This window comes from Pteropus medius, unplaced genomic scaffold, assembly GCF_902729225.1.
Source record: "Pteropus medius unplaced genomic scaffold, Ma_sr-lr_union100, whole genome shotgun sequence".
NCBI lineage: Eukaryota > Metazoa > Chordata > Mammalia > Chiroptera > Pteropodidae > Pteropus > Pteropus medius.
Window position 1 is genome coordinate 33,700,613 of NW_024351730.1, and position 26,837 is coordinate 33,727,449.

A 26,837-nucleotide genomic window follows, 5' to 3' on the forward strand; every position below is an offset into this window, starting at 1 on the left:
CCTTTCTTGGTACAGGAAGTTAGGGCAGAAAGATACCTTCCTCCTCAAAATTTATATTCTGTTTTCGGGTAGATAGAGAGAAACCAGAGAGCTTGTTCTGTGTCTGCTTTTTCTCACTTGCCTTCAGCTCAAAATAATCTTCATGCCAGAGTGGCATATTCTAAGACCCTTCCCACCTCTGCACAGGTTCACTCAGGAGTGACTCGGCCTCCTTCTTTCTGGAGTTCTAGGCTCTGGGGCCATTAAATCCTCTAGCAGATCTTTTATGTTTGGTTGGCAGATTAGGAAAGAGAATATGTAAGATCACATGAGAGGTATTAGAGGGGGCCATGCCTGGAAGTACCATATATCACCTTCACTCACATTTCATTAGCTAGCACTTAGTTACATGGCCCCACCTAACTGCAGGGGAGGCTGAAAAATACCATCTTTCTGTGAACCGAGGAGGAAGCTAAAACAAGATTGGTGAGGTGAACATATGGCATCTTCTCTGCCATGGTAGATTTTAGGTCAGATAGATCTGGATATGGATCCCTGATCTGTCACTTTCTAATTGAGCAACCTCTACGATTCACTCAGTATATAAATGCGTGATTTACTTTTATTTCTTCATGCACCAGCTCTTACATACTACTTTAGGGGCATTGAGGATGCAAGGAGTGATGGAGTTTGAAAAGTAGATTTCAGGAAACCTAAATGATTATTCCAATCGGAAAGTGGTTGAATGAAACCCCTGGTCCCATACCTCATCTTAGGCCTTTCCCTGATTCTCTTTCAACTGCAGATAACTACATGTCTCAAGGATAATCTGCTCAGAGCTCTTCCATATCGTTCTCTACACCAAGAAGCATTATCAATTTTCCTTCTGCTTCCACAATGTCCTGTGATGCATGATTCTGGAAATTGGGAAATGGTGGTTCTGTTTGCAGAGGCTGTTTGTAAAATGAGTGACCAGTCTTTAGGAGTCCTGAGTAAGTTCGATCACTTGTATATCACTTTATCTGTACTCTCAATAGAGAGTCACTGTTTTAAGTAGAAGTTATAGCAAATTTTATGAAGATTTCAAAATATACAAATGTTTAAGTACATGGTATGTGAATTATTGTGAATAGATTAACCTAAAGCTATTATAATCATTACTATTATCATGCAAAGCATGTGTAATGGCTCTGACATTCGTTTAATAACCATAGAGGATCCAGTCGAGATAAAGCCACACTTTAAAATTTTTTGCTCATGTTGCTTTAAAGCTTTAGACATTTTAACCAAGGGTGATGAAAAAGAAATATTAAGCTTCGTGTTCTTGTTGTTTATTTTATTCACTACTATAGGATGTCCTACAATTTTGAGCTAGTGTTCAAGGTCCAAAGCTAAAAGATACAAAGCATACACACACACACACAATGTCACACACACACACACACACACCACACACACACACAAATGTATTTTTTTTAATGGCAGCATACCATTCACATTCTTTGGCAACTTGTTTTTTTCGCACTTAACAGTATATCATGGAAATCGTTCTGTTATTGGACCAATAGAACTGTTTTATTCTATTTAATGGCTGAATTGTATTCTGTTGGGAGGATATACTATGGAGAGTTGTTTTTAAACTTTTGCTATTGTAACAGTAGCAAAAGTTTTGTAACAGCTAACATGCATTTCTTTGCACATATATAAATTTACACAGGCAGGGAAAATTCCAGAAAGCAAAATTACTGGGTTGAATTGAATATGCATTTTAAATTCTGAGAGATTTTGCCAGATGACCCTCCACAGAAGTTTGAGCCACCATGTTGCACAACTTTAAGTGACCAACATTCACGTTGTAGTCTAAGTAAATTGCACCCCTGCAGTTGGGCAACGTGGCAGCCTTAATAGAGGATGTATCAGTTTACACTTCATCAACAAATACGAGAGCATTAGCTCATGCACTGTTTGACAGTGTTATCAAACTGGGTTTTCCCATTCTGAAAAAAAGAATCTCTTAATTAAAATTTTCCCATTATGAATTAGGTTGTGCTCATTTTCCTACATCTCAGTTCCATTCATATATCATATTCTGGGACCTATCAGTTCTTCCCTCTTGCCCATTTTTCCATTTGTTGCTAGTACTTTTCTTTTTTACTTAGGAACTTTTAAACTATTAAGGCAGCTAATCCTTTATCAATAATATGAGTTACAAATTTTTCTTAAGGTTATTAAATATTTTTTTTATTTTGTGGCATTTTTGCCATGCATAATTATTTTTGAACATTTTTATGAAGCCTAATATATTAACATTTTTCTTTATGGTTCTGAGTGAGTAATACTTCAAAAAGACTACCTTACTCTGAAACTAAAAAAAAAAAAGAAGTTCCTATGCTCCTATTAGAATTTTTATTGTTTCATTTTTGTGTTTAAATGTTTGATATGTATACACTTTATCTTGATTAAACTTTATTTTCCACTGGTCCCTAGCCATTTAATGAATAATGTTTCATTCCCACTAATATGCAATGCCACTTTTATCATATAATAAAGTCTCATGTATATTTGGATCCATTTATGGAATTTCTGTTGCATTGATCTGTTTTTCATGCATCTAGGTCATACTATTTTAATTATATTAGCTTGATAATGTATTTTAACAATTGATAGGTTTCTCTTCTGAGAATTGTCCTTTAAAGGTACAATAATCCAGGTAGTAACCTCAGTAATATTAAAATATTGTTACTGGGATAATTTTAAAAATATAGACATACATACCAGGTGTTCATAAAATCTGAAGGCATAGATAATATTTACAGACTGAAAATGTCTGATAACATTATATATGTATGTGTGTATTCACCTATGTATGTTTTCAGACTTTATAAATACCTTATAGAATTTTCAGTTTGAAAATTGTGAAATCAATCAAGTAATCAAGCATAAATATGACTTATCAGCACATTTCTACAGAATCTCGAATTTGAGCTTTTAATTTCAATGATACTTAACCAAGGGAAAAAAAATTTTCTGTAATAAATGTTGCCCAGGATGATATCCTTAAAAAAGATATTTTATGGATTACACCATCAGAAATAGAAGATATTATCTATTTCTCACATCAAAGCACCCAGTTAAAACTGAGGAAGGTTTTGTTTGTTTGTTTGTTTGTTTTTGTGGGGAAGTATATATTTATCTTGGCTGATTTTACATCCCTCAGAGAAGTGTTGGGCATCTTTGCAAGAATCTTCTCTTAGTGCACTGGTCCAGATGCTTAAAACTGCTGTCATTGCTCAGCTGAATAATTGGGATGGAACTGAACGGAGTAATTGCAATGTTATAGCTCTTCTAAAAACCATGAAAGAAGTACATAAGGTAAGGGCTCATCTAAAGGAATTTATATACCCTTTTACTAAATCAAAATCCCTTAGGTCTCAGCCATTTAGAATCTTGTTATGTTTTTTGCAACAGGAAGGATATTTTATCCAGCCCTTAATAATTCAAAATTTTGCTTGTTTTGCTAACTAAGTAGACTCTGGAGGAATATATTACATATTATATATAATCTGTTAGATGCACAAATACTCAAATATGAGAATGATTCAGCATTCTCATTAGAGTATACAGCATAATGTAGAAATAACCTAAGGTTAAGCTACCAGTAAGCGTAATGTTTGTTGCGGCATAGGGAGGAGCCAGAGCATTTTAAATAAAAGAACAGAATAAAATCGCTATTGTTCAATTAAAAAATTAGCTAAAATAAGATGCTTTATAAATATAAATTGCTAAATGACAATCAAAGCATATTTCACCACACAATATCAATCTCCATAGGAGAAAATATTATGTACAAAAGTCAGTGCTTTTCAGAAATACTAATAATGTAGTATTGATATTTCTAAAGTAGTATATTTCTTTTTTTCTCCAGTGTTATTGACATATAATTGACATATAACGTTGTGTAAGTTTACAGTTTATGCATGTTTATTTGATACACTTATATATTACAAAATGGCTACCAACATAGCTTTAGCTAACACCTCCATCACCTCATATAATTACCATTTCTTTATTGTGGTGATACTCTTATGATCTACTCTCTTAGCAATTTTCAAGTATATGGTACAATATTGTTAACTATAATCACAATGTTGTACATTAGATCTCTAGAATTTATTCATTTTATAACTAGAAATTTGTACCCTTTGACCAACATCTCCCAATTTTCCTCACCCCCAAGCCCCTGACAACCATCATTCTACTTTTTTCCTGTAGATTCCACATATAAGTGAATTCTTATAGTATTTATCTTTCTGTTTGCCTTATCTCGTTTAGCATAATGCCCTCAAGGTCCGTCCAAGTCACCACAAATGTAAAGATTTCCTTCTTTCTCATGGCTGAATAAATATCCTAGTGTGTATATATATATCACATCTTCTTTATCCATTTATCCATCCATGTATGCTTAGGTTGTTTCCCTGTGTTGGTTACTGTAAATAATGAAGCAATGAACATGGGGCTGTAGATATCTCTTTCAAATAGTCTTTCCATTTCCTTTGGATATATACCTAGAAGTGGGATTTTTAAATTTTTTGAGGAACCTCCACGCTGTTTCCATAGTGGCTGCAGCAATTTACAGTCTCATCAACAGTGCACAAGGTTCCCTTTTCTCCACATCCTCACCAATATTTGTTATCTCTTGTCATTTTGATGATAGCCATTCTAATAAGTGTGAGGTAATATCTCCTCGTGGTTTGGGTTTGTATTTCCCTGATGATTATTGATGTTGAGCACCTTTTCATGTACTTGTTGGCCATCTGTATGTCTTCTTGGGAAAAAAAATACCTATTCAGTTACTCTGCCCATTTTATAATCGGATTTTTTTTTTTTGGCTCAGTTGTATGAGTTGTATGTTTTTTGATATTAATACCTTATCAGATATATGATTTGCAAATATTTTCTCCCATTCCATAGGGTGCCTTTTCATTTTGTTGACTGTTTCTTTTGCTGTGCAGAGGCTTGTTTGATGTAGTCCATTTATTTAGTTTTGCTTTTTTTGCTTGTGCTTTTGGTATTATATCCAAAAAAAAAAAAAAAAAATCATTGTAAAGACCAATGTCAAGGAACTTTTCCCATATGCTTTCTTCTAGGAGTTTTATGGTTTTACGTTTAAGTCTTTAATCCATTTCGAGTTAATTTTTCTGACTGGTGTAAGATAGGGGTCCAATTTCATTTTTCTGCATGTGGTTATCCAGTTGTCCCAGCTGCATTTATTGAAGAGACTATCCTTTCTCCAGTGAGTATTCTTGGCTCTCTTGTCAAATATTCAAGAGTTTATTTCTGGCCTCTTGAATCTGTTCCATTGGTCTATGTGTCTATTTTTTATGCCAGTACTATACTGTTTGGATTACTATGGCTTTATAGTATAGCTGTAAGTCAGGAATTGTGATACCTCTAGAAATGTTCTTCTTTCTCAGAATCTCTTGGACTATTCAGGGTCTTTTGTGTTTTCGTACAAATTTTAGGATTGTTTTTCTATTTATGTGAAAAATGCCATTGAAATTTTGAGAGGGATACATTGAATCTATAGACGTCTTTAGGTAGTATGGATATTTTAACAATATTAATCCATGAATAGGGGATATCTTTCCATTTACTTGTGTTTTCTTCAGTTTCAGTGCACAAATCTTTCATCTCCTTGGTTAAATTTATTTTTAAGTATTTCATTGTTTTTGATGCTATTGTGAATGGCCGATTGGAGTCTTAAGAAGACAAATATAAATCATGTGGAGTCAAATTTTTAAAAAATAATGTATCAAAGGTAAATGTTTGGCATAAAGTAATTAGAGATTTAAAAAAGCGAGAAACCTTATCAGGACTTAAGATGTTTTGTAGTGGGCTTCTCTCATTAAGAAAAAGTACACATTGCAATCTGTAGTTTTATCCCAAACTTTTTATTTGTTGATCCTCTCTCCTATACATCTGGTTTTTATCTCTTTATATTCTTAGATTCTTTATTTCCTGCCTTCTACCTTTGGATTAGTTTGATTTGATGGATGCTTATTTAGATTATTGATTTTCCAGCATGTCTTCCTCTGAAAGGCTTTCCTGAACCCTTTAAGTCCTTCTCTGATCAGAAACTGTATCCTAGATGCCTGATTACTTGTTGTTTTTACTTAGTAGATCATGTGTCATGGATTGGCAATTTACACCCATGAGCAACCTCCTGTTTTTATAGATAAATTTTTTTGGAACACATCCAGGCTTGTTTTCATATTGTCTATGACTATTTTGTGCCAAATAATGGCAGGGTTGAAGAGTTGCACCAGAGAGTGTATGGTCGCAATCTCAAATATTTCCTATCTGGATTTAAGAAAGAGTTTACTGACTACTATATCAGTCAGTAAGTTAATGTGTAAGCCAAGACAATTTTTAGCTTCTGTATTGTCCCATGCCTGACAAATAGTGTGTGCTAAATTAATATTCATCAATTAATGGAGAAAGGGCTGAATTTGTCAAATGTACGTTGGATTTTTATGGTGCTTTTATTCTCAAGATCTAGAAACTGTTTCCAGTAAACCCGTGCCCTAAGAATTGAATTACTAATCTCCACTGCCAACATCTTATATCTTTTATAATATTTATGAAAATTGGAGAAATTGTAGATCAAACAATGGAAGTTTTATAGAACTCTATCATCGACACATGCATAGGGTTTTTAGAGCTCTATTCTGATTATCTATATAATAACCACATATATAATAGATTAAATCATTTATTGATAGAAAATGATATTTACGGGTCATATTCTCTTTAAGGCTAATAAAACTAACAGTCAACTACCAGAAAATGCTTTCAACATAAATGAACTCTCCAATAGGTTGAACTTTTATGGAGAAAGAAAACTAGTGCTCTTTAAGGATAATAACATGGTAAGAGTAACATTTTTTACTTCTGAAAATTTTCATTTTTTAACGGGGGACACATTAGGAGCTATGTAGGTGTCTCTTTGATTAATCAATATTTGAACATTTCTTTATTACAATGCTGAATTGTTAAATTAAATGATCATTGAAAACTTAAACAGCTTTCACTCACAAAACAAATGCATTTTCTTAGCAATTTGTTTCTAAGTAATTTGGATGTTTAAAAACAGATTCCAAAAAGTATAGAGGGAAATAATTTAAGGTGATAAGGTAAAGGAATGAAATTCTTCTTTTCTTTTTATTATCAAAACTGTTACCTTTATTTTTTTTAGATAACTGAAGAAAAATGTATTTTCAGTGAATTTCCATTTATCTTTAATTTACTATCCAAAATTAAATTATGGCAAGCTGATTCTTATTTAAAAATGCAGGTAAGTATGCCTTACTTTTTTTATTATGTAAAATTTCAAACATATACAAGATAGAGATAGTGGTGTAATGAACCCCATCACAAAGTTTCAGCAGTCATCAGCATTTTGCCCACTTTCATCTATCACTTTTGATGAAAGTGGGCTGTTTTTGTGGTTGTTACAATTTTGCCAAAAGTATTTTGAAGCCAATCCCAGGCCCACTTTCTTTTCACTCTCTGTACTTCATTATTTCACTCTTATTCATGCTAAGATTCATCAGTGGGTTCAGTTGGTGACCACATGATTCTTCCAATGTAATGTTTCCCATCAACCATTTACTTAATAATTCCATCTATTATTTTGAGGTTTGCAAAATGGCAATATTTCTAATCTTATCATTCCTTCTAAAATTATAAACTGAATTGTTTCAGTTTATAAATTTAAAGTAAAGAACTTTTCCTTATTAATTAGAGCCCTTTGGCTACTCTAAAAACTCGTTCATATAGGAAGGTAGAATGATGCATAACCCTTTTTCTTAAATTATTAAATGTTCTGTACATAGAAGTTGTACCAATTTATGTTACTACCAGAAATGTATGAAATGCCTCTTACATACACTCTCATCAATACAGAGTGTTATCAGGCTTTGTGATCTTTTCCAATTTGATGGGTTAACCATGCTATTTCAGTTTAATTTTCATTTATATTTCTCATTATTATATGATGCCTGAGTCCTCACTTTCTTTAGATAATATCCATTGTTTTCCTATATGAGCAATACTGAAATGATCAACTAACTGCTCTTTCTCTCTTCTCTATCCAGTTTTAGTTCCTATACTGTATTCTTAGTTGTTAGTATTTGGATTTTTGGATTTGCTTAAGAGTCTTAGATTTGTAAGCCCCAAGTGATTCTTTTATCTTCAGATAATGCCTATGAATCAATCAGTGAGGTTATTGTATTTTCCACTTACTCTCTCTCTTCTGTTCTTTTTCTGGTAGTTGTATTATTCCCATATAACACTTACATGTTATTTTGTCTCTCTTGTCATCATCAGCTCATCAGCCTTAGTTCTCAGTTATGCTCACCCCGCCCCCAGACATATGCTAACAATTTTTCAAATGTTTTTTGATTGCTGACACTTGTTTTCTAGGCCATTCCTCATGAAAGGTTCACATCTATTTATCATGTTTCTACTTTAAAGACATGTAGGAATCAGAAAAATACCCATGACTTTTACTAATAATTCAAAGGATATAGGCCTTCTAGGTGAAACATGGAGAAGTCTGGGATATCACATGCACAAAAGGATACCTCGTTAATTCCATAGCTTATATGACTTTTTTCAATGAGCCATGCCTCCACATCTATTTATAATAAGCATCTTAGATGGGCAAAGTACATCCTGCTAAAAGCATTCCATAGATAAGGACTCTCCCTCTAGTTACCGTTATTAGTATCTGTCATCAGATTAGACTTGGACATCACTTTTGTTTCCCAGCCATCTCTTTTTTAAAAAATTTCCTAACGTCCCTGGTAATGGAAGAAAATAGATTATTTCCTTCCCAAACCTAACTTCCCCTTAAGTTTCCTCTAAGCAAGTGCTGCCCTCTGTGGTATTTTCTTCTACAGCAATGTTCTGTCTAACCTGTTTACTCTGTCACTAAGGGTTGAGTAGATAGTGGACCTACGCAGGTTGTATATCATAAAGGATAGGGAAATGTATGAGGACAAGAAAACTCTTAGTTGCAGTTGTCATGAGTGAGGTTAAAAAAGACTGCAGAATCTTTTCCTCCAAAGGAGAGATGATGGACATAGTCAAAATTGTAAGTTCCAAACTGGATTACCAATTCAAATGCATAAATGTAGAAATGTGAAATCAATACATGGAGAATAGGAGTAGAGAAACTGGAAAATAAGATATAATGCAGGTTTCTAGTCCAATTCTTGGTTAGGTGAGAGAAGGGTGGGCCTACAGCAGGCCACATACACCTCTCCCTGCTGTAGTCAGTGGAGGATATTGCTGGCTACCCCCTGTCACTTAGAGCCCAGGAAATGTTGCTTAGCAGTCAGTATTACTGAAATGTCACAGAGCTGCAGACTCTTGGGCTCCAGGAGATGATCCACTACCAGGAAGGACCAGAAATGGCACTTGTTCCATCTCCCTACAAATGTGGAGCTTCTTTACAATGAACATCTTAGGGAAACACAAAAAAATCTAGTGGAATCACATATAATTTCTCAGTATATAGTGGTACCAGGATCTAGGATAGGGCTTTCCCGAGCCCAGTGCCACACACACACTTCTCTGAGATGCTTGTAGAGTACTAATATGGGCAACCACACCCAGCCTGGAAACCTAGAATAGGATAAGCACAGGCCCCAAGAGGGCCATATTGGTTTATGAGTCCTAAATACTCCTTTACTATTCCCATGATATAGCTGAAGTCCTAGAGAATGTTAAAGGTCAAAGCAAGGATAATAATTCTAACACTAGGTTTCTAATCCAAGGGATTTCAGCAGAAACAAGAAAACTAAAGTGGTAAGGACATGTTGAGAATTCAGAAAAGCTTAATGGAAGTATTATGTAGGGTGACAGAGAACAATGCTAGGAAGAAAATGAGGCTACCAGTGGCATAATTTTAGGAGCCCCCATGCAAATTTGGTAGCTGGATCATAGTTATTTAAAGAAGTGTGGATCTTCGCTGTGCAAGTCTTTCCTCTAGTCTTTTTTCCCCCACATCTAACATTATCCATGAGCTCCTAAATTGCTCTTATATGATAGAGGATTACTGTGCTAACACTATGCTTAAGACTGGTGGATGAATGTCTCAGAATGTTGAATATTGCTATTGCTTGATTACTTAGCTATACATCTATGATGATTAATCCCCTGTACACAATTCCTAGTACCATAGTTTTATAGATCCTACGATCTCTTTATCTTACACAGTGTAGATATGATGCCCTTTTCTTTAAATAATTATAGTATATGAGTATATAGAGCAATGATAGGCATAATTCTATGCTATACAAAATAGGTTTATTTGAAATAGTAAACACTTCCTAGTATTCCTATGAGGATTCCTAAATATTTCTTTTCTAGGGGCCAAAAATGAACGGGCAAATGATTCTACCAAAAGAGAATGAATTCCCTCCATTACCCACATTTACACTTAGAGTCAGGCGAAGCCACCTAACTGAAGATGCTCTGCGTCAGTTAAGCCAAGCTGAAGTCACTGACCTCCAGAAACCATTAGTGGTATGGTAAAAAGTCTCACTGGACATTTTTAATAATGTGGGAGGGAAACATTTACATAATATAGCAAAGGAAGAGCCTACATTTACAACTATAGTTATCAGCCTTATGATTTCCAGAATTCCTTGCTTACTCTTCAGAGAAAAGCTACGGGATGTTTAACTGCACATTGGGATTATGAGTTAACTAACAGTTACCAATGGCTATAAAATATTGCATAATGAATCATCCCAAAGCTTAATGACTTAAAAGTAACAATATTTTATTTTACAGATCTGCAGCTCAGATAAGGGTCTGCTGATCTAGGTTGAAAGCTACTCATCTGGGTAGCTTAGCAGATTTTGTATGCACGTGTTTACATGTTTACAAATTGGCTGATTTAGGCTAGGCCTGATGGAATAGTTTGGCTTTGCCTCCTATGTTTTTCATATTCTTCCTGGGATCACAGCAGTGCCAGAAGTACACGATAGCAAACCCAGTCAGATGACAAACATTGCTTTAGTCAAAGCAAGTCACATGGCTGAACCTACAGCAAGGGCTGGTGTAATATACTCAGCCTCTATAATGAGTGGAACTGCAAAATCACATGGCTATTTGGAACCAATATAGCAGTGGAAGGTCTATAACTAAAACTAGAGCCAAAATGTAGGAAAAGTATCTGTTCCACTTGCTGCTTGTTGATTGCATTAATAGCCCCACTTCTCATACGGGTGCCTGCAGGAATTTTATTGTGTGTTACCTCAGCTTATTTTCCCAATTGAGGCCATAAAATAATGACTAACTCTGTAGATTAGAGCTGGAGTCTGTCTAGAAGGGAGTGAATTTTCCTGATATCACCCATGAGGGGGTGAGTTAGGTTCTCAGAGAAGAAACCAGAACCTGGAGGGTGAGACTCAGACAGAAGAGGGATATTTCCCAGCATGGGACTCAAATGGGAAACACAGTTAACTATATTATAAGGCAGACTTTCCAGTTGTATGTCTACCTCGATATCTCCATTCTTTTAAATTGTGACTATGTGGAAATGAATAGAAAATGATTCTGTCTACAGGAAATGACAGAAGTAAGAAGGTAAAGTTCAAGAGAGATCTAATCAAAATATAGACTGTGAACGAGGCAAGGCTGTAAAGGCTCATGATGAGTTTGTCCTGACTACAGCGAAGGCAGACTTGCTAGAAATAGGAAAATCAGAAGAAAGCTTAATTTGTTATTGGAATATCCAGATGGAATGTGACACAGGCCCTTGGAGATTATAGTCTCTGGCCAAAAAGTAGGCTGATCAAAGTGGCAGCAGTTAAGATCTTCCAGGCAAGGAGTAGAGAAAGAGAACTCTTAGTCAAGCTTAGTGATGCTTATATTAAAAAGATAAAAAGCAATTAGCCAGGAAAGGAAGTAGAAAAAGAGAGGCAAGCTGGGAGTGTACTTGACCACAAAGCCCAAAGGTGGACTTTAAAATAGAGGGACTAGAACATGGTTCCATAGTGTAGCGGTTAGTACATCTGCTTTACATGCAGAAAGTCCTGGGTTCACACCCCAGGGGAGCCATGGTCCATGGTCTATGGCCATGCCACCCTGAACAAGCCCGATGTCTGATCTCGGAAGCTAAGCAGGGTTGAGGCTGGTTAGTGCTTGGATGGGAGACCACCTAGGAAGACTAGGTGCTATAGGCATAAATAATTATAATAATTAATAATAAAAAAGTAAAAATAAATAAAATAGAGGGACTAGTTCATATTGATTTCCCACAAAGGATTATGGGCAGTCAGGTCTGATGGTTTCTGCAAAGGTGCCAGGCTCAGGCTGACCGGAAGAACTGTTTATCATAAGTCCCAATGAGGGGAGAGGCAGGAGAAACCAAATAGTTACTGACTGGAGCTAAAGTTGTGAAGTCTAAATGATGAGATGCAGACAGACAACATGATAGAAAAATCAGGGGATTTAGTGGCCTAGGGGTTTGAAGCACATCAAAATTTGTTTCAAGATGCTGGTCAACATGCTAGAATCAATTCCCTTTACTTGGTTCATGTGGCAGTGTAAAGAACCCATGCACTAACTATACAATAATCTGATAATAGATAGGTTCATGGCATCTTAGTAGCAAGTTGAGGGAGAACAGATTGCAGTGATGTAAGGGGAATGGGATTCTGGGAATTCTGGTGACTGCAGGAGGTTTGAAATTTTTCCTTAAAGATCAAAGCATTATATTTTAATCCTCAGATTGAATTTATTAAATCTCTTTCCTCAGATTGAATTTATTAAAGAAATTCGTTCTCAGGGTGTAGGGGTAAAGTCTGAGTTCTTCCACTGTATATTTGAAGAGATGACAAAGACAGAATATGGAATGTTCATATATCCTGAAGAAGGTTCCTACATGTGGATTCCTGTCAGTGTAAGTATTTTACCTATTTTCTTACATTTTTTTCAGAACGAAAAATGTATACCATACACTGCAACATGAGAACTATACATAATAATGTAAACTCAGGTCATATACAGCCTTGCTACTCAAAATATGGTCCCCAGAGCAGCACCTCTAGCATCACCTGGGAGCTGTGAATAAAGCAGAATCTCAGGCCCTACCCTAGATCAGACCATGTATTTTAAAAGATCCTCAGGTGAATCATATGCATATTAAACTTTTAAACAGCTTTAATGAAGTATATTTGAGATACAATAAACTGCACATAAATTATCTAATTTGATATACATATATACCCATGAAACTTTCACCACAATCAATGAACAGATACATCATCCCCCAAAGTTTCCTCATATCCTATACCTCTACTGCTTCTGTTCCTCTCCTGCCTTCCACTCCATGTCCAGACAACTACTGTCACTATAGAGTAGTTTGAATTCCCTAAAATTCTACCTAAATGGAGTCATAAGTAGTCTTTGTGTCTGTGCTCTTTCATTCAGCATAATTTTGTTGAGACTCATATATGTTGTTGTATGTATCTATAGTTCATTCCTTTTTATTGCTGAGTAGTATTCCATTGTATCGCTGTACTACACTTTGTTTATCTAGTCACCTATTGATGGATATTTGGGTGGTTTCCTAAGTTTTGAGAGGCAGTAATCTAGAATGTCTCAAGTTAGGAGAGAAATTATTAATAGAATCCTAGAAATAATTGCTAATTCTAATAAGATGATTCCTTTCTGCAATGATTATATTTTTATAAAGATTCTTGAAATGTAAACATTTCCTTAAAGTAACAAAAACTTGTCTTCATTTTTCTTTTAATAACACAGAGTAAATAATTCTAAAAAGGATCACATGTTGAGCTTCAATTTATTGACCCCCCTTTCCAATATACTTCTAAATGTTCTTTCCAATGACATGGTAGAAGTTTGGAGCCCAGAGCACTGAGAAGAGGAGAAAGATGAATGGGTGTGAAAAAGTACTGAAAAGTGTTTTGTATCTTCCTGAGAAAGAATGAACCTCTAAATGGTCAAGGTGTACAAGTGGTAGGATTTTTATCAGTCAGTCGACAAGCACTTATTGACTCTTTCTATAAGTTCTACATTGTATTAAATATTGTGGGAGATTCAAATTAGTATATGACACAATCCCTTTCCTCTTGAAACTTTTGGCATATGTAAATGGAGTGATAAGACTATCACTTTAGGAACTTTAGCAATTGTTTCTAAATTATGGATTGCTGACTATGTGTAATTTTTCAGCATGGTACGATGGGGAAGGAAGCACTGGTGTAGAATTAGAAGCCCAGAGTTATAGTCCTGAGTGATGGGTGTGTCATTTAGCTGAGTTTTCTGAGTTTTCAGTTTCCTTACTTATAAAATAGCTGTCATAATTTCTGCTCTGCCTACACGGGACCATTGTGAAAATGAAACAAGATATGGTATTTATCCAAGTATGAAAGCACCATGAAAACTTTAGGGCAATATCCAAATTTAAGGGATTCTTTATTAGGACAGAAAAAAATCAAGGGAGATTGAAGTGATTGGAGAAAATGTCATGGAAAAGTAGAACACCCGAGGTTTATATTGAAGGCTAGGGACAAAATAGATCAAAGAGATGTAAATGGGGGATGGAGAAGAGAAAAGAAACCTCATATCAACTATGTGAGGTGGGAAGTTTGTCCCCATTATACAGATAAATAAACTGAGGTTCAGAGAGATTAAATAAACTAGACATTCAACTAGCAAGTGACAAAGCTAGGATATGAATTCGGGACTGTCCAACCCCAAAACCCTTACTCTTAAGCATTGTGCTATACTGCTAGATGGAAAACAGACAAAAGTCTGACTTGTGTATGGCTCAGTGAAGAGATAAAATCACTAGAACCAGAGGATATGTTACAACTATAGGAAATAAGACTGAATAGGTTAGAGGAGGTCACCTTCGAAGAGTACTTGTATTTTTAACTCATTTTCAAAATTCAAAGGTATTTTTAATATTTATCCTATCAATTACTCTAAAAAGAAAATAGGGCAAGTAGACTGAGGCACAGACTGTTATGTGAGTGCTCCAGAGTCATGCACCTGCTAACAGCAAGGCTGTCACTGGGATCGGAATCTTAAGAATTTGTAGGCTAGTGATCTCTCAGGTGGGCTGTAGTGATGGCCTGGCCATTTGTGGCCAGTGTTTTCCTTCATCTGGGACTACAAAGTAGAGAAAAGAGAGTGAAGCCAATTTCATCAGGCCTCTTTTCTTCTTCTTTCCACCCACCTTCCTAGTCAACAGCATCAGTCACCTTCCCTGACCCATATGCTTGTCCCTGTAAGCACACCTAGGTTGAGGGCTATATTGCCAAAGGGGACACCACTCATCAGACACATATCTGACATACCTGATGCCCACTGAAAGTATAGATAAAGTATACCCTTTCATCCACAGTGTCACTTTTCTACATGAATTTGAAGGCAAAGACTGTAGTATTAAATATTGAAAACCTTAGTTTATAAGGCTATCTGAGTGTATATTTTTATATTCCAGATATGCTATTAGTTACAAAAAGTAAATTCATTTATTTAATATTCTGAACTCTTAATTTGCATTTTAACTTATGGAAGAATTTTAAATTGTATTATAGGCTGTGCAAGAACCTCAAATTTTTACTTTCCTGAAGCTCATTTTGTTTCTAATTTGTTACTTTTATAAAAGGGAACAAAAAAACAATTTGTACTAATCTAATTATCCCTTTGGATTATTATTATTGATTATTTATAATACATTGGGGATTTTTTTCATTTCCTTTTCCAGCCTAAATTTGAGAAGAAGAGATATTTCCTCTTTGGAATGTTGTGTGGACTCTCCCTATACAATTCAAATGTTGCCAATCTTCCTTTCCCACTGGCTCTGTTTAAGAAACTTCTGGGTCAACAGCCATCATTGGAAGATTTAAAAGAACTCAGTCCTCTTTTGGGGAGGTCAGTAAATGGTTTTCCAGGACTATATCTAGGAAGTCTCAGTCGTTTAGGCATAAATGATGTTACGTGCACACACATGCACACACATATGCGCACACACACAAACAGACAAGGTCTTCGATTTGTATGCTCTTTAGATGAATTTGAATGTTTAGCATGACTTCTAATCAAGTAAACCTTCAAAAATGTAGAAAAGCCAAATGTTTCTCTAATTATCAAGTGGTACAATAAACAGGGACTGGTCTCTTGAATTTATCAAGATGGAAACAGTTGCTTTTGACAGTACACAATATTCTTAATGAGAATCATGCATGCTATATTCATTTTGAGTAAATCTTATTTAATCCTATTTAATTTATTTAAATAAATCAGCATGTCATCGACTTTATTTTTTAAGGATTGGAAAATGCTTGTTCTGATTTAAAAGGCAAACTATGTCCTGTGAGGAAAATACTGGCAACCTATATATAGACAAAGGATTAGTACCTCTGATATACAAATATGTATGTGACTTATCACACAGATGTATATATATGGCTAATCAAAAAATGAAAATATGCTCAATCTTACTAGTAGTAACTGAGGAAATACAAATGAAAATGAGATGTTATTTTTCTGTTTATAGATTGACAACTGTTAAAAGGTTTTTCATAAAATACAGAGTTGATAATAGATTGGGAAAAAGGATTCTCTTCTCATGTACTGTTAATGGAAGAATAAACTGGCTAGATTTACACTGCTCGCCCTGCAGTCTAAGGCAAGGGCTGAGATTTTGCGCTGGATAACCCTTTCTTGAGGAATGCTGTTCTGGGCATCGCAGGGATGTTGAGCCACATATGGAGTTGCTACCCTCGTCTCACTGTGACAACCAAAGATGTCTCCAGATTTTGCAAATGTCCCCTGGGGGGCGGGGGCAGAATACCCCTGGTTGAATCACTGGTTTTGAGGAAGGGGCTCCTTTTTGTAATTCCACCAACACTCAGCAGTGTCTATGTTTTAGCAGTGGCCTATCCAATCAAAATTGTAAATAGAAGTTAACTCAAAGAAGAGGGAGTGTGAAGGTGGAGGAAGCAATTTACATGGCATTTTATAATGTAGTGTCCAAATTTTTCAATTGAAAATGTATTACTTTTGAAATTTTATAAGATCAATGAATATAATTTTTGAACCTAAATTTTCATTAGGAATTTGCAAGAAGTTCTAAATGATGAAGCTGATGACATTGGAGAAGAACTTTACATACATTTTTCTGTGAGTATTAATGAATGTCAGGTTATAGTTTAGGTTTAATCTTTTTTAAAAATAATTATTATAGTATCTCAAATATGGGATTCCTTTTTTGGAGAGTATTTTACCTCAGTATTATACGACTTTCCCCCAACCTGTTCCTCATTTAATACCTTGTCTTTGTACTCTTAAATAAAGTGAAAATACAAGCAATTATTTAATCAGTTTAAATAACTAAATGGATCAATATATTCTTAAAAGCAATGTACAACATATGATAGGATAGTTTTTTAATTCTTATATGTATTGAAAAGGCTGAACTACATAAATTATTTAGCTCCCAGTTATTTAAAATTTCATAGGGAAGAATGTACTGGCAATAATGGTATTATAGTTGATTATTCAGACTTTCTTTCATGTTTGCTACCCGAATATATTTATTACAGCTACATTGGGACCACAATGATGTTGATTTAATTCCAAATGGGAGCTCTATACTTGTGGACCAAACCAACAAGTAAGTTTTGAGACCTAGAATATCTGCTTTGAATACACATAAAATGTTTGTATCACTATACTTTATAAATGTATTTTAGCTTCTCAGATGATCATTTTTGCACCTCATCATTTAAAAAAAAATAAGTTTACAGGGTAAGAGAAGGAGAGAAAGGAGTCAGAATTAAATATTTCCTTTGCAGCACTTTTCATTAGTTATTCATTCAACAATTCTTTTCGAGTCCCTACTCTGTACCAGACCCTAGTCTAGGCACCATTGATACAGCAGTGAAAAAGGACAAACTCTGGAGCTTAAATTCCAGTAGGACAGAAAGACAATACACAAATTATTATGTAATAGAATGTCAGACAAAGATGAACACTCTGAAGAAAATTAAATCCATTTAAGAGACTATAGAGTTACAGGTGGAGGAGGTATGCTGGAGTCAGCTGGTACCAGCCTGTGAGACCCTGACTGTTAAATTTTTAAAAAATTTGAGAGTTTATTATTAAAGTGTTAGTAGCTTGAAATCAACCATGGTGGGAATATTTATACCACAGAAATCGGTAAATGCTGCAAATAAGGGTTCCTTTTTTCTCCTTTTGGGAGAATTGTTTGCTAAACATTTACCAACACAGTGGATACATGGGAGGGCGAGAGGGGTTAATTTAGATAGGCTCAAGAAGAAAGCTTAAAGAGTGGGAGACTTTCATGTTTCTGGTGGGTATCTGCTGGAAATACCTCCAGTAGCAACTGCACCATCAGGAAATTCATCATGTAGTGGACAAGGCATACTTTGCATAAATAATTTTCACACAAGTGGCATGTATTGTAAACAGAGAGAGAAAGAGGAACAGAGAACCAAACCTGAGAAAGTCATGTTCATATTGAACTCTGATGAATGATAGACATTCAGGTAAAGAGGAAGCACTGCATGTCGTGGCCTAACTACAAGAGAGGCAGTGAGGCCAGAGATGCAGATGGAAGTGGGAAGAGGCTGCAGAGTAGAGCAAGAGTCAGATCATACAGGGCTTTTTGATCCTGCTAAGGAGGTCTAGAATTTACTGTAAGGGTTAGAAGCATCGAAAGATTTTGTTTTTAAAATATCCTGACTGTGGCTAGGAAAATGGGAGCAAAACAGTCTTAATTCTTCTGCTGTTCTCTCCAAGGTTCCTTCTAGTTGATCAGATGTTTTTATATCCCTGGGGTAGTACTGGGATGTATGCTATATAGAAGTAATTTACTTTTATTCGCAATAGAAATGGTAAAAAGGGCAGAATAGATAATATTTTATTCACTAGTAAAGTATGTTATTGGCCTTTTTGTTTGTTTCCCTCAAGGAAAGACTATGTTTCTAAGTGTGTTGATTACATTTTCAACACTTCTGTAAAGGCAATTTACGAAGAATTTCAGAGAGGATTTTATAAAATCTGTGACAAGGAGGTACTTAGACTTTTCAAGCCTGAAGAACTAATGACAGTAATAGTTGGAAATACTGATTATGACTGGGAACAATTTGAAAAGGTAGGTGATGACTAAAATGCCCCCAATTCTTCTGAACACCTTCTACATATCCCCCCTAAAAACCATTTTATCCTTCTTTTTATCAAGAATTCAAATTATGCTCAAGGATACCATAAATCACATCCTACTATACTGATGTTTTGGAAAGCTTTCCACAAATTAACTTTGGATGAAAAGAGAAAATTCCTCTGTAAGTATTACAGTAATAGATGGATCTATAAAAAGATAAATATCTTATTTGTGATGAAGACATTACTAATGGTGGGTCATATGTGTTAACAGCAAAGCAAGGGTTAGAATCCAGGTTCTCTACCTTTTAAATCAATGTTCTTTCTCTTACATGAGCCTGTTCCCCATTTTAAAAAATGATAATAAATATATCATTATTTTACTAACTTCTCCACAGCCTCTAATCTCACTTCCAGTTTTAGTTTGCATCCTCTTTTTTCACTTTAGTTGGCTCATAATCAAGCTTTTTTACCTTACAGTCCTATCTTCCTTTAATTATCTAAGTCCTATGGAATTAGGATGATGTAAACTGTCTCCAGTACTCTTTTAGAAATAATAATAGCAATGGCCACTGATGATAATAACAGCATTTATTGTCTACTTACTCTATGCCAGGCATTGTACTGATCACTTTGTATCTATTACCTCCCTTTATCCTAATAGCAACTTTATGAGGGTAGGTACTTATTTTTCCCCCATTTCAAATCTGAAGAAAAAGAGGCTTGGAGCATTTAGTAGCATGTCTGTGTTCAGATAGCTGGTGAGTGTCAGAACCTGAATTTGAACTCAACAGAGTTATCCAAAGCCCAGGCTCTTAATCAATAAGCTCTGTGCCCTTGGGGTATAAAAACTTCTCTTGTTGAGAACCCTGTTTCCTTAGGACAATGACTTATTCTCTCACCTCCTCACCCCATTTTTCACCTCTTCCTGTGATACACATCTTTCTTCTCGCTATTTTTGTTGCTGCTGAGGATGTTGGAGGGCAATTCCAACTTCTCCACAAATCCAAGCTACTTCTCCACAAGCCCAAACTATCTTTCCAATCTTCTCTCTTAATGGGAAACGTTTGCTTCAGCCCAGTGGCTCCAATGTCTGTACATTCAATGAGTTCACTTATATCTTCCTACCTCAGGCTTCTTAGGATTTTACCCCTTGAAAGCTCACTCAGCTCCTCTCCTTGAGAATTAACTAGCCAGACGTGCTCTCTGTGAAGTCTCCCTACCTACTCCAGACTGGCACATCTCTCCCTGCCCTGAGTCTCGGGGCCTTCATTAGACTCTTCACCTCATACTTCTTGGTTGAGCTAAAACAAACTTCCTTGTGTCTTGCTATTATCTTTTCATGTACTGTTGACCCTTGAACAACATGGGGGTTGGGACAATGACCCCTTCCCTGCACAATGGAAAGTCTGTGTTTAACTTTTGACTCCCTAAAAACTTAACTACGAATAGCCTACTGTCGATTGGAAGCCTTACTGATAACATAAAATCGAACCACATATATTTTATATATGTATTATATGCTGTATTCTTACAATTAAGTAAGCTAGAGAAAAGAAAGTGTTATCAAAAAAAAAATCATAAAGAAAATACCTTTACGGTATTTATTGAAAAATATCTGCTTATAAGTGGACCTGCACAGTTCATACATGTGCCATTCAAGGGTCAACTGTATGTAATTTCCCCCCAGCAGATCATGAACTCACTGAAGACAAAGACCAAATGTTATGATTTTTCTGTGTTCCACACGATCCTTTGTAGCTCTTTCTGCACAAGGGTACTCAATATTTATTGAATGAAGTGATTAATTTCTTCCTTTTCATTTTAAATTTTGCTCTGCCTATGAAATATCTTAACCAAAGATTATTCTTTTCTAGTTTTTCTTACAGGAAATGATAGGCAGACTGTAAAAGGATTACGGGAAATAAAAATCACATTTCGCTGTCCTGAAACTTTCAGTGAAAGAGATTGCCCAAGATCACTTGTATGTCATGGTATTCTGGACCTCCCTAAATATTCTACAATGGAAAGAGTGGAGGAAGCGCTTCAAATAGCCATCAACAGCAGCAGAGGATTTGTCTCACCCATGGTCACAGAGTAATACTGACCTCTGAGAATCTCAGTGAGGCCTCAGATTCTCAGGTCCTCACTCTTCGATTCTAATGTACTTCTTTAGGTCTAATTAGTATAAAGGGTTGATAGATTTTAATTAGGATTAGTTGATAAATGTTGAGATAAACAATAAAGTGATGAATCAAGATAATATTTTTAATGAATCAAAATTTCCTGATCCCTAAACATGCTATTAGAATATTTACTTTTTATTGAATTAGTTCCTGAACAATTGCCATTTAAAAATAAGCTAACAGATATTTAAAAAAATATTGTGCTTCTAATAAACACTGCCTGCAAATATTAAAGTTTGAAAAAATAAAATATAAACAATTCAACATGATTTTGAGGCATGTAGAGTATATTTTATATTGTGGAATGTCTCTAGAGTTTTGATTTTAGCCTGAATAATTTATTTGCTGAATAATTTATTTGAAAAATCTAAATGTTAAGGGATTCATTAATTCATTGAATAATTACTTATACTCAATACGGTGTTCCAAGAATCATTCTAAATGTAGATATCATTATTTTGGTTCAATGCTGAGCCCAACTAGGAACTCTTGTCTAATTATAATTGGGGAAATGTGAAGAACCTGAAATATGTTTCAGCCATCATGGCTATAGAATTAATTAAAGAAGAGAAAATATTTTGTTGAATATGTTTGATATTTTATATATGTATGGTTGGAAATGGCCAATGACTTTTGTGGACCAGTTCTATCTGATATTAAAATTTAAACTGTAAGCTATTCTATAAATGCCTGTTGTTATCTCAAACCATACACAGAGCCTTGTATTGATGGTACTTTGGGAATGGAAAGCAGTCCACATTGCAGTACAGTCCATTTTGGGGTGCTAATGTAAAAAGAGGGCAAGATCACCTGAGGATAGAACAGAAAGAGAGAATTCACCAAGGACAATAGAATGTGAGGTGGTCAGTAGAAACATAAGCCCCCAGCGAATCCTCAGTTATTTTGGACATGTCAGGTTTCTACAACAAATGGAATGAAGGCCCATATGTATTCTTTTTGAATTTTAAGGGAAAAGGTTATCTCCAAATCTTAAGGATCCCCTGGCTTCTGACTTTTGGGTTGTGTTCTTCAGGCCTTTCATCTCTAACATTACATTACTTTTTCTAATGTAAATGGGTGAACCCTACTAAATATTCTTTACAAACTCTTTCAGAAAACAGAGAAAGAGGAAACACTTCCCAATTAATTTTATGATGCCAGCATTATCCTAATACCAAAACCAGACAAAGACATTACAGAAAAACTACAAATATCTCTCATGAACATAGACACAAAAATCTTTTATAAAATTTTAATATATCAGAAAAATATAAAAAGGATAATACCTTGTCACCAAGTAGGGTTTAGTTCAGAGATGCGTTTGAAAATCCATTATATTTTACCATTACAGACAAAGAAAAAAAATCATATAATTACCTCCATAGAGGCAGAAAGAAAATTTGACAAAATTCAATAGCTATTGATGGATGGTAAATACTCCTAGCAAACTAGTACCAGAAGAGAACTTACTCAACCTATTAGAGCCTACACACAGCTAATTTCAGACTTACTAGTTAAAGACAATGCTTTCCCACTTAAACTGGAAACTAGGCAATGATGCCTCTCATTGCTTCTATTCAACATTGTGCTAGAGGCGCTAGTCCATACAATAGGGCAAAGAAAAAAGGAAAAGTTATACTAATGAGAAAATAAGGAGCAAAACTATTTTATTTATAGACTACATGGTCATTTATGTGTAAGATTCTAAGGGATTTACAAAACTACTAAAAAATAGAAGGGTATCAATATACAAAGTCAATACATAAAAATTAATTGCATTTCTATATACTCATAGCAATCATAAATTAAAATTTTAAAAAGTATCATTTGTAGTATCAACAAAAAATAGGGTAAATTTTTTAAAGGATAAATTTAACAAAATATGTTTGCCTATACACTAAAAACTAGAAAATATAGCTGAAAGAGCTTAAAGAAGTTTTACATTAATGGAGAGAAATATGCTCATAGACAGAAGAATCAATATCATTACCATGTCAATTTTTCCCAAACTGATCTAATTTAGTATAATCTCAAAATTCCTACAATCTGTTTTGTAGAAATTGATTAACCGATCCTAAAATATGAAAAAGCGAAGGACAGAATACCCAAAACTGCATTAAAGAAGGACAATGGTATAACACTTGAATGATTTGAGACTTATTCAGAATCTATTGTAATCAGGGTAGTGTAGTACTGGAGTAAAAAATAGACATGTAGATCAATAGAATACAATAAAAGTTTCAGAAATAAATGCAATCATATATGGATTAACGCATTTCATTGGGGAAAGGCAAGCTGAAACAAGTGGAAATCCATAAGGAAAAATAAACATTTACCTTTACCTCACACCATAAGGAATAATTCATTTGAAATGTAACAAAGACCTAAAACTATAAAACTTCTAGAAGATAATATTTAAGAAAATCTTTGTAATCTTGGGTTAAGCAAAGATTTCTTAAGTAGGACCAAAAAAAAAAAAAGGTATGAACTATGTAAAAGAAAAAAGCACTTCGAAATTAAAAACTTTAGTTTTTATAAGACACTTTTAATAAAATTAAAAGGCAAGTCAGACTGGTCGAAAACATTTCAAAACATGTATCTAATAAAAGGATAAATAACATAAAGACCTCTGTATAATGAGCTTTTAGATACTAAGCAATTGAATTAATAAATAGGCAAAAGATGTGAATAAACATGTCACCAAAGAAGTGTGGTTAGCACTAATAAGCACATGGAAAGATGCTCAATGTCATTAATCATTAGGGAAATGGAAATTAAAACTACAATAAGAAATCACTATAGACAATTGCTAAAATCAAAAAAGACTGACAATACCAAATGTTGGCAAAGATATAGAGCGACTGGAACTCCTAAATTGCTGAAGGGAATGCAAAACGGCATTGCACTTAGGAAAAGTTTGGCAGTTTCTTATGATATTCGGGTACTTACATATTACACAGAAGTTCCATTTTTTTGGTATTTACTCCTCCCGCAAATGGAAACATTTGTCCATTAAAAGACATGTTCACAAATATTCAGGTCACCCCTATTGATTGTAGTGAAAAACTGTTAAAGGACTGAAATGCCCTTCAACTGGTGAATAAATAAACTGGTATATCCATAGAATGGAATACCATTCAACAACAACAAAGAGAACTTCTGAGAAACACAACAGGTTGAATCTCAAAAGCATTGTGCTAAATGAAAAAAGGCAGACACAAAAGCCTGCCTAAATTTACTCCATTTGTAAATTCTAGAAAAAGCAAAAACTGTATTGGCAGAAAGCAAATCCCTGGTTGCCAGGCACCGCGGGTGGGCGGAGGATCTGGGGGCATATAGTTCTTTTCATTTCATCGCAAACTTTAGCTTTCCTTACTACAATAGTGACCGGAAATTCTGCAAGTCCGACTGTGTTAGGGCTCCTCCTAATGGAACTGCAGTGTTTCTTCGAAGCCCATTTGGTCCAGGAGTTCAGATGGCCACCGCCCGGGGACACCCTCCCAGCCCTACCTGCGCACCTCGTCAGCTACCACAGCCCTGTTTACTTTGACCGTCTCCCAAGCCAGTACTGAATTTTTTCGATTTCCCTTACGGTTTCCGTTTCGGTACCGCCCCCTTAAAAAAGAAATCCCTTTCGTTTCCCACTTGACCGGCCGGCTCCGCCCCCAAGCCGCACGTTGGGAGGCTGGCGTCCGAGCAGGGGCGGGGTAGGGGCGGCCGTGGTTCCTCGACGCCGCGGAGCAGTCGGCTCGGGGGCTCAGCTCTGCTGCGTCCGGGCACAGTGGGCGCTCTTGGCCGTTTGCCTCTCAACTCTTGCCTCCCGGCTGGCTGGAGCTCCATCTCTTCCGAAAGTCCGGAGAGCGGAGGTGCGGCCCGGGAGCCCGGGAAAGCAGCGATGGAGCAGAGGCCACGGAGGAGGTCGCGGGGCGGCGCGCGCTCGGCGTCCGGGCCGCCCCCCGCATCCCGGCCCGCCGCTTCCCGGCCCACCGCGGAGCCTCGGGGCACGCAGCTCTGGCTCTTCCCCAGCACCCTGGGGCTCCGCAGCGCGCTGCTCCGAAGAACTGAGGCGACGCGCCAGATGTGCTGCACGCGCGGGCGCCTGGCGGTGCTGGAGCGCGGCGGGGCCGGCGTCGAGGTGCACCAGCTGCCGGCGGGCAGCGACGGCGCCAAGAAGCCGAGTGAGTGGGGCCGGGCCGCGCCCGCCGGGCCCCTCCCGCCGTGGGCTCGGGGTGTGAGGGAGCGTGGGGGGGGGGGCGGCCCGGGCCCGCGCGGACACAGACGCTTCTCTCTCCCCAGAGTGACCAGAGTTGTGGGTGTGCGGTCCTTCTCTAAACGAGAGGGAAGCACCTAAGGGAGGGGACCTGGCGCCGTAGCGGTCCGCGGTGGCCGCAAAACGCGCGGGGTCCGGGTGGGTTTTCGCGTTTCGCGGGTGAGACACCCCTGAGCTCTCCTTTATCCTGTTTCTAGTTGGCGCCGAGCTTGCGGGATGGTGGCGAGAACTAGATCATCTTTTCCGCAAGCTAACCGCGCAGAGGGAAAGAGTGTACTGGCAGCAACTTCATGTTAGCCAGTCGTCCGTTATCAGTGGTTTCTGTTCAAAGTTTGTTTCACTTGCCTCTTTTTAGAACATATCTGACCGATTTTGTGAGCCTTTGGAGAATACAGTTATCTTGTTCTCAATGACAATAGCTTACATCTGCAAGCAGTTTAAAGAGTGCTTTTAGTTGCACTTCTCTTTGGGAGTAATCTCCGTAGAGCTTAGGTCAGGTACTGTGACTCCGATTTTACAGGTGGGGGAAAGCAAATGGCCACACTCTTCTCTGAAAAATCCTGCCCATCCGATAAGTTAAAAAAAAATGATGTTTTGCTGTTCGTTTTGGTTTTAATTCGAGCATCTTTTGCTATTGGTCATTTGTATTCCTTTTTGGTGAACTGCCAGTTCATATCTTTGCCTGGCTTTTTAAAAATTGAGCTGTTAATTTTTTTTCTTAACTGATTTGAAAGTTATTCGAATATTGACTAAAAGTAGCCCTTTGTCGCTTATCACAGACGTGTAATATTTTTCCCAACTTGCCTTTAGTTGATGTAAATAATAGTCTACTTAATCTTTTAAGGAGGCTTATGGATTTTGTGTTATGTTAGAAAACTGTCCACACTCCTCTTTTTCTATTTTTTTAATTTTAAGCTTTTATTTTTAAAGTTTTTGATACGCTCGGATATTATTTTGATTTAAGGAGTGTGGTAGACGATGTAGATTTATTTGCCCCAATACCTTTTTTTTTTTTTTTAATAACTCTTCTTTTTTTCGACTGATTTGAAAAGCTGAGTCTCTAAAAATTGTTAATCGGTTGGGCTATTTCTTCTTTATTACCATACTGTTTTGGTTCTCCTGGCATTTGTAGTGTGAAGTGTGGTTTGTGCTTTGAGATTTTT

At 36.2% G+C, this 26,837-nt stretch overlaps 1 protein-coding gene across 2 annotated transcripts in view; it reads left to right on the forward strand.

The window, feature by feature from the left end:
• The window catches only part of LOC120588313 (probable E3 ubiquitin-protein ligase HERC6), an 81,154-nt gene that overhangs the window by 22,439 nt on the left and 31,878 nt on the right, over positions 1–26,837 (forward strand). The window contains exons 12-23 of one of the 2 annotated variants that reach the window (XM_039845701.1): positions 785–971; positions 3,197–3,351; positions 6,795–6,908; positions 7,235–7,333; positions 10,417–10,572; positions 12,815–12,958; positions 15,797–15,963; positions 17,148–17,214; positions 17,637–17,707; positions 19,027–19,210; positions 19,298–19,400; positions 21,096–22,087. In XM_039845701.1, coding sequence (XP_039701635.1) covers positions 785–971; positions 3,197–3,351; positions 6,795–6,908; positions 7,235–7,333; positions 10,417–10,572; positions 12,815–12,958; positions 15,797–15,963; positions 17,148–17,214; positions 17,637–17,707; positions 19,027–19,210; positions 19,298–19,400; positions 21,096–21,319 — 1,671 coding nt within the window. In that variant the 3' untranslated portion in view covers positions 21,320–22,087. Of the gene's footprint in view, positions 1–784; positions 972–3,196; positions 3,352–6,794; positions 6,909–7,234; positions 7,334–10,416; positions 10,573–12,814; positions 12,959–15,796; positions 15,964–17,147; positions 17,215–17,636; positions 17,708–19,026; positions 19,211–19,297; positions 19,401–21,095; positions 22,088–26,837 lie in introns of those variants that run through there. The other variant, XM_039845702.1, reaches the window with a different exon arrangement.